The 7,839-nt window shown below is 43.7% G+C and overlaps 1 protein-coding gene across 3 annotated transcripts in view; it reads left to right on the top strand.

Annotated features, from left to right (window-relative positions):
- Positions 1–503: 503 nt before the first annotated feature.
- The window catches only part of nrg2a (neuregulin 2a), a 70,719-nt gene continuing 63,383 nt past the window's right edge, over positions 504–7,839 (top strand). For all 3 annotated transcript variants that reach the window (XM_070983602.1, XM_070983600.1, XM_070983601.1), the window contains exon 1: positions 504–1,950. In XM_070983602.1, coding sequence (XP_070839703.1) covers positions 1,542–1,950 — 409 coding nt within the window. In that variant the 5' untranslated portion in view covers positions 504–1,541. The remainder of the gene's footprint in view (positions 1,951–7,839) is intronic.

Raw genomic sequence — 7,839 nt, 5'->3', positions numbered from 1 at the left:
TATTTTTATTGGACAAAAAATCAGATTGGGTGCCCTGCTTTTCCTGGGTTCGTACCTTAGCTGTGTGATTTACAGCGGCACTTACAGAATGCATGTGTCAAACTGCCTATAAATACAGTGTGGTCAGCAGATGTCGCTCTTTGTGAATACTGTCAGTACAACATCCTGTATCCGCATTCTATTTGGCGTTTAGGCTAAACCAAACCATTACAATCAAAACTTGACCTAAACATCGCCACTGATGCGAGTCAAACGTGAATATTTCTACGTTTATTTATGTTTCTTCGCGAGGCGGTCCTTTGTCAAAGTGCTCTCTCAGAGCTGCGTTATCATGTGAACACATTCAATTATGACTGTAAAAACACAGAGGAGCATACTTTCACTGAATTTTCTCCTCCTTGAAGTGATGCGAATATTTTTATTCTGCTTTAAACCCCGATATTGCAGCTGTTTTAGCCGTATGGATTTAATGCGGCGCTTCAACATCAGTTTTTTTTACAGGCAGAGCAGCGAATGTGACCTGAATGCAGGGCATGACTTAATGGGATGAGACGCAAAACTCATTCAAAACAGTCTCTTGAAGAATCTGAAACGCTTTCGCAGCCTTAGTCATCGCAGCCATATGGTTTTTCTAGGCCCACCGGACTATATGCGGCTGCATTTTTTAATGTGAGTCTATCTCATTTCTGGAGTAATGCCTTGGCCACAGTAAGATGCGGTTTTGAGGAGGGACAGTCATGGATTTAGGATTTCGTTTGTTTCATTATAACGTGAGATCACCGCTGCTAAAACACCATGGAGTGACTGACATACAGTAACTGGGTTCTGGGAGTGAGGAGATCGACCGTTTGGTCCATCGGTTGCCTGTATCTCAGTGCTCCAATCCTGCGTTTTTGTTGACGGAGCCCCTTGGCAATCGGCATTATATTCTCTCCGTCTGTGAGAGTGGGGGAGGCGGAGAGAGAGCCGCGGTGGAAGGCGCTGTATTAGCGTTATAGCTGCCGACCAGAAATATTGTTTTATTTTTTGGAATGAAACGTGGCTTATGTTTTGCGACCGGACTACCAAACTCGTGGTTCACTGCAGCATTTTGCGTCTTTTCCCTCCGCTGCAGATGATACAGAAAAGCATCATAGCGGTACCCCACCACTGCAATTTTTGGGCAAAGATAAGAGTGGCGTCGTCTTGCAGTTAAGGCTACTATGGCAGCATAGGGGGCATCTTCTGGAGGGGAGAATCCGCCAATTCCTTGCTTAGCCTATCTACAATGCCTTATTATTAGCAGAAAGCAGTGACTGGATTTGAAACCCAGCATCGCCCCGCGGTTTCCCCGTTCCAAAGCTGCTGTTTACCCATTGGAAATCACTCGAAAAAGCAGCGGATCCCGATGGCATGGACACTTATGCAAGGTCTGCCGCGCTGCCGTGCTACTGGAGCCTACTTGCTGTCTCTACATTCAACCCAGCTCCATCGCCATCGCCCCGCAGCCGAGAGAGCCCTGCCGCAACGCGACCAGCGACCACCGAGCCAAAGCAGGCGGCATGAGGCTTGATTCAGTACATTTATCCATGCTGGTCATCGGGGTCTCATTCGCCTGCTACTCCCCGAGTTTGAATTCCCTGCAGGACCAGGTTTACAAATCCGCCGTGGTGATCGAGGGCAAGGTGCAGTCTACGCCTGTGAACGTCTCCGCGGAGCCGTACCGTGTGAATGTCAAAGTGCTGGATGTTTGGCCCCTAAACAGCGGGGGTCTGGAGCGAGAACAGCTCGTCACCGTGGGGGAATTTGGATCTGAGGCTCCGTGCACCAAAGTGAAGAAGAACCACAAGTACATTTTTTTCATGGACCCCACTGACGAGCCCTTGGTTTTCAAGGCATCGTTTGCGCCTCTGGACACGAGTGGAAAGAACCTAAAAAAGGATGTTGGGAAGATCTTGTGTGAGGACTGCGGTAAGTTAATGTATTGTGGATTACCGGTGAAGTCCAACCCGGAAGAATGAACGGTCTGTTAACAGCTCCCGGCTCGGGGTTTTAGGTAACAGGCACTCTGGTGAATTGTGATTATTATGGCCACGGCGTGGTTTGGAGTCAGTGGGTACCAGATAGGTGCCTAAGGGGCGTCTATGCAGCAATTTTCGACAACTCTCGCAGGCTCCCATAGCCCACATGATCAATCAAACTCTCTTTCTCTCTTTCTCTCTCCCATTCTCTTTCCCCTGAACTGCATCAGACATGCGCCTCGCACTGTTGCTTATGAGGAATTGCAGTTTGTGTGTATCGAAGTATCTGCATCCTGCAAACCCGCATTACACTTTAAGCATTTTAGGGACCTTTTCGTGCATCTTTTCCCTCCTAGGCTTCATATGTAGATATGTGTTTTCCCGAATTGTCGAGGCTTCTCACATGAACACCGAGCACATGCGTTTCACGGACCCGGTGCAATTTCAGGACCAGGGACAGCGGCCTGTATCACCGGTAATCACGTGTGGGAAATCAAGCTGCCCTAAGCAAATTGGTTCCTCGGCTATATTTAGGCTCACGCCCTGCTTTAATGCTTTAATACCCCACACTTTGCCATAGTCTGTCGTGGTCCAAGTCCTGCATGCACACACGCAGGGGGGTGGCTAACAGTGTGTGTTGTAGTCCTAACCTGGAATCGATGCTGTTGGAAATATCTAATGATCAACTTTACCAACGAACACTTTAGGGTTTTCTCTCTCTGTTTAGGCTCGTGCACAGGGAGTTCAGGACTGGACTTCGGTCAGTAGATGTCGCCCTTAGGGAATATTTTTAAAATCACATCAGGTACATTTTATCTGTAATGAGGCATTATTTGTTCATTTTTTAGTATGGTCATTGTCACTGATGATATTCAAGTGTTTTTATATTGTTCAATATACAATGCTCTCTCTCTCCCTCCCACCTGACTTGTTGAAAGTTTTCACAAATGAAAATCAAGGCTGATCATTTTGTTCAGGCTCTGAAAGTTATTGACTAAGAGCAATGCAGCATACTGCTGCACAGGTGCTGATGCAGGTGGCTGCACAGATACATGCATTAATGTGCACGAGGATGCACAGACACATGTGTGTTTAAAAACTGGCAGTTGTTTAATGACACAATTCACGGGGGTTGTGGCATTTGTCAGCAGCTCAAATGCCAGGGATAGTGTCTTTCTTGCTCTTCACCAGGCTAAAATGAGTCTCAGCTAGTTTAATTCTAAAGTAGTGTCAGTGTCTGTAACTGGATCTTTAACACCTCTCAGTGCTTGTCATGGAGCCTTTCCTTTACTTGTGTCTACAACTGATGTCCCATGCTGGTCAGCCTGAAACACAGCTTCAAACCGTGAGGCAGCTCGCCTCCCACACTTTGAAAGTTTTGAGCTAATTGGAGGATATATCACATAATAATAAGAAATATATGCTAGTGCCATTGTATGATACACACATTTGTACTTCCACTCAAATGTTGTGGCCTAGAACATGATGTGTGCCCTGTACTGCTGCCTTCTTAAATCCTCTTAGCCTGTACTCATGAGACACAAATGCTCTCCTCTCTTCTTGATTTTGCCACACTCACTCTGGCTTTTAAACTCATCATCCCATGAGGGAGGCAGCACAAAGTGGACCTTATTACCTCTTGAGTTCCTTGAACAGCCCAAACATCCCCTGTCAATTCTTCTGCCACTTAGCAAAGCTCATCAGTGACGTGATCAAACTGGCACAGCCACCTCGCTGTATTACCTGAGAGAGTTGCCACGCCCGCTTTGTGGACCTCTGTAGATCTTTTATGTAGCTCAAAGTACCCAACAATATATTTGATGTTGCTCTGGTGTACCACAATTGAGGGGCTTCCTACTTAGTGTAATTGATCTCATCATTGTTTCTTTTCTGACCCTGTCTCCGCCTCAATCATGCCATTGTCAACACCTTTAATGCAGACAGGTAAACAATCAGTCCCTTGACATCGTCTTGTCCCTTGGAGCTCCCTCTGCCATTCAGCAGGGACTCAAGATCAACAGCGACTGCTTCTTTCCCTCACATTAAGTTCCCTAACACAGTATCACTGCATCTGTATTACGGGCCATTTTGTGTTGGCCTTGAACTTTGAACTGCTGCATAAGCAGCTTTGTCTGGGCCCAAACGTTGATCCCAGGCCTACTGAGCACACATCCCAAATTTGCCTTGAATCCCTCTCGTGCACGAGCTCTAAAGTGTGTGAAACAGAGGAGTGAATGTAGATACTGTACAACTCTGCAAATGTTGCAGAGCTTCCGGTTCCTAAGAGCTACAACGCTCACCACCTGAACCCTTTCCTCAGGACTCTAAGCTGTGGGTTTCCTGCCCAAGAAGAAATGAAAGCACCAAGACATACTGTTCCTCTGTAGATTACAGCAAACATGCAAACGCCGGCTCATGTTAAGCTATCAAATCTGTCCCTCGTACTAGCTGTCAGTGTCCCAAGAAGATCATGTGGTATCTGACTGGAACTGCAGCGTTGCCTCTGACATATTTGTACCATGAAGAAAAGAAAATGTAGTACATGAGAGCAAGTTTTTTAAATATGTATTTAATCCAGGCACAGGCATATTTGACATACTTGCATAAGGCAATTCACAGTGGACCATGTGCAGCATAATTGCAGCCACCTGGAATGACATTATAAGGCCCTGTGACCCATCACTTTAAATTTACTCCTCTTTTTTAGCTGTTGGTAGGCTTGTATGGAGGTGCTGCACCAGGATTTCTTCACACGTTTACACACATGTAATCCATTCAGACATGGAGTCTTTTTCTATGACAGAAGACTGCCAACAGCATATCATCATTCTTCTGTTACCAAACTCTATTGATCGTGATCCTGCTTTTTTTTTTATCAACCTAATGTATGAGATGAGATGACAGAAAACTACATCCACTTTAATGAGAGTGGATATTTTCTGAGTTGAATTGGAGGCTCACATTTCTGTACTTAGAACTGCAATTTCAAGTATATCACATCTGCTTTTTAGATCTTACTATTCAGCATAACAATAGTGTATTTGTCCTTCATGGCTCAGTCTAAATCTAAAGTCTGTGCAATGAAACAAATGTGGCAAGCAAGGCCCCTGGCTTTTTGTCTATCCATAGAACCCGTGAAGAAGACCTACAAAATAACATTTTGTGTGTGCATGTGTGTGGGTGTATGCAGACTGGTGGGAGCATTGTATCAGTGAAAGACAGCACAAAATGCTGCAACACTTATGCACAAAAAAGGTCATTTCAGTTGAGGAGTAACACATCGCCCTAAAGCTGCCTTCATACTTGTAATGAACAAATGTGCAAATCATTCTCACTCTCGTATTTATTCATTGCCCATTAAGCCTGTTTATTCCTCTGAAGTAAATCAATGTAACAATGTTGGTGTGAATGCACGCTCTATCACTAATCTGTCACTGTGAAGTCCCACTGTATGCAGGTCGCAGCTGCTGCATTGAGGTGGTAGACGGGCAGAATTTTGCCCTGAGCAATGCATCTTTCTGTGAATTGAGAGAGTTCCTTAGAAGAGCTAGACATAGAACATGAATGACAGCTGCCGATGGCGACTGGGTTCTGCTCTCAGCCCACAAATTTGTCTGATGGCGTTATGAATCGACAAGCATCTACAGGTTGGTCATTATACCCTAATAGCAGATTCAAGGGCAATTTAGCAAACAGTTGATTGTGACAAAGGTGCTCATTTACTGTATTTCACCAGCAAGATTATTGTCTTGTACAGGATGTGTGTTTGTTTAGATAAGAATGATTGAAGTGTTTTTAACTGTCAATGCAGTAGTGTCTCTAGGCCACGGCAGAGGCACAGGCTAATGAGACTGACCAGCTGGAAGCATGGATTTGTTTCCACTGAGGTTATAGTGTATGTTTATGGGGACTGTTTTCTATGTTCACAGGGTCATTAATGAAGACTTTTGAAGCTCCGCTCGGCTACTCCACTCTGGCAAGATAGCTTGATGTATATTTTTAAGATGTATGAAAAAGGGCATGGCCATTTTTCAGTAATTGGCCCCTCATTTTCCCCCCTTATTAGACACATTCTCACCATCAGTCAGATTTGTACTCCACATTTCTATCATTTTACAAGCGATCATTATGACAGTGTGAGCATATTGGGTCTCTGTCTTTTGTGCCTGCAAAAGTCATAATTCTGTAGCAACAGACCTGCTTTCATGACAGACTTGAGGTTTACTGTTTCAGGTCAGGGTTGATACCTGTTTGCAGGGTACAGCTGTTACAAAGCAGATGTGACTCTGAGAGTAAGTGGTGCGCTTGGAGCCTTTCAGTCAGCGGCCTTGTTAGAAAATATGAAATGGGGGGTGGGGGGGTGATTGTTGCTGTCCAGTGTTACGCTGCAACGTGTGTGCACACATGACTGAGGAAAAAAAGGGCCTTATTTCCCATTCTTAAGCTGAGTGTGTTGAACTTGCAACAAAGATTAAAATAATCAACAATATTTCACTCATACAACAGAAATAACAGTTATGAGATTAAAGAAGATTCTTAGCAATATTCAGTCCTTCTTTGCAGAGACATGATTGCCACAGATTTGTTACTATTGTGTAAGCCAATATTTCGTCTCGTTCATTACAGTGTCAGTTGATTCATTTAATCTGTAAAGCACTGTGAAGCTCTTAAGAATGATGCATGTTTGTTGAGGTTAGATGACTAATACAGGAGTGAATTTAAATTCCTGTTCTGCTCCAACTTTGGTCGTCTCAGCATTTGCGTTGAAGCGCTTTACATTCAGCCGTCCCTTCAAATTGCCTCAGTCAAGGCTTCATACACAGTATCCATCTAAAAATTCAGACCTATTCTGGATCTTTCTTCACGAGACTTTAGACGTTACTGTATAGTATCATTGCTATAGAAGGTGATTTTTTTTTGCATGTAAACACATACATAGATGAGTGCAGATGCTATGCAGTCCCTTTGTGCTGAGCTGCCATATGTGCAGCATCTACTGCTGCTGTATAGTTAATACAACTCTGCAATAATCAGGGGAAAGACGTGTTGTATTGTTAAGAGGATCTAGTCTGCTGTGCTCAGAGATACAGTTAGTCAAGCTGTCATAACACAAACCTGTGAGCCAAAATGTTTTGCTGGTTCTTACTGAAATATCTGCTATAAATGCTATTTTGTCAGCATAGCATAGCCACTTCAGTCAAAACCACATAATACTCCAAAGGATGAATGTCTGTCTTGGTAGTCACTGAAATTTCTATTCCTCCATTCTTTTTTGCCACATGCGATTTTGCAATTGTACTTACAAAGCCATGCCAAACGAAAATTGCTTATAACCTCCTTTGTTTGATTTAATTGGATTTTTGAATGTAGTTAAACACAAGCTTCTGACATCTTTGGCATATGAAAGTTTTCACAAACGAGGTAAAGTAACAATTAAAATGTGATACAGTCATCATTAGTCAGGAGCTGTGTCCTCGGTTAACCTGTGTTCCTCATGCTAGCTAACATAAAAGCCTGCATGCCAAAGCAAAATCCCACAAGCGTAAAGAGAGACGCTGTTGATTTCACAAATAAAATGGGAAAGAGCACAATTGAATTTTGAATTGAGTTTTAAGTGACCTTAATTGATTATTTTCTTTTTTTAGCCACTTTGGTTCAGAGGAACATCTAAACAAGCTCAGAAACAAATGAACCCAACTTGTTTGCTAAAACAAAATTGCTATAGCTTACATGTGAGCAGACCGTGGCCTGGTGAAGACTCTCAGTCCTCCGGGTCACCAGTTTGTCAGGTCTGAGGATGACAAAATGTCCTCAAGAATCTAAAGCAAGTCCAAGTGCC

This window comes from Chaetodon trifascialis, chromosome 16 (assembly GCF_039877785.1).
Source record: "Chaetodon trifascialis isolate fChaTrf1 chromosome 16, fChaTrf1.hap1, whole genome shotgun sequence".
NCBI classification, from domain to species: Eukaryota; Metazoa; Chordata; class Actinopteri; order Chaetodontiformes; family Chaetodontidae; genus Chaetodon; species Chaetodon trifascialis.
This window is presented reverse-complemented; position numbering and strand designations above follow the sequence as displayed.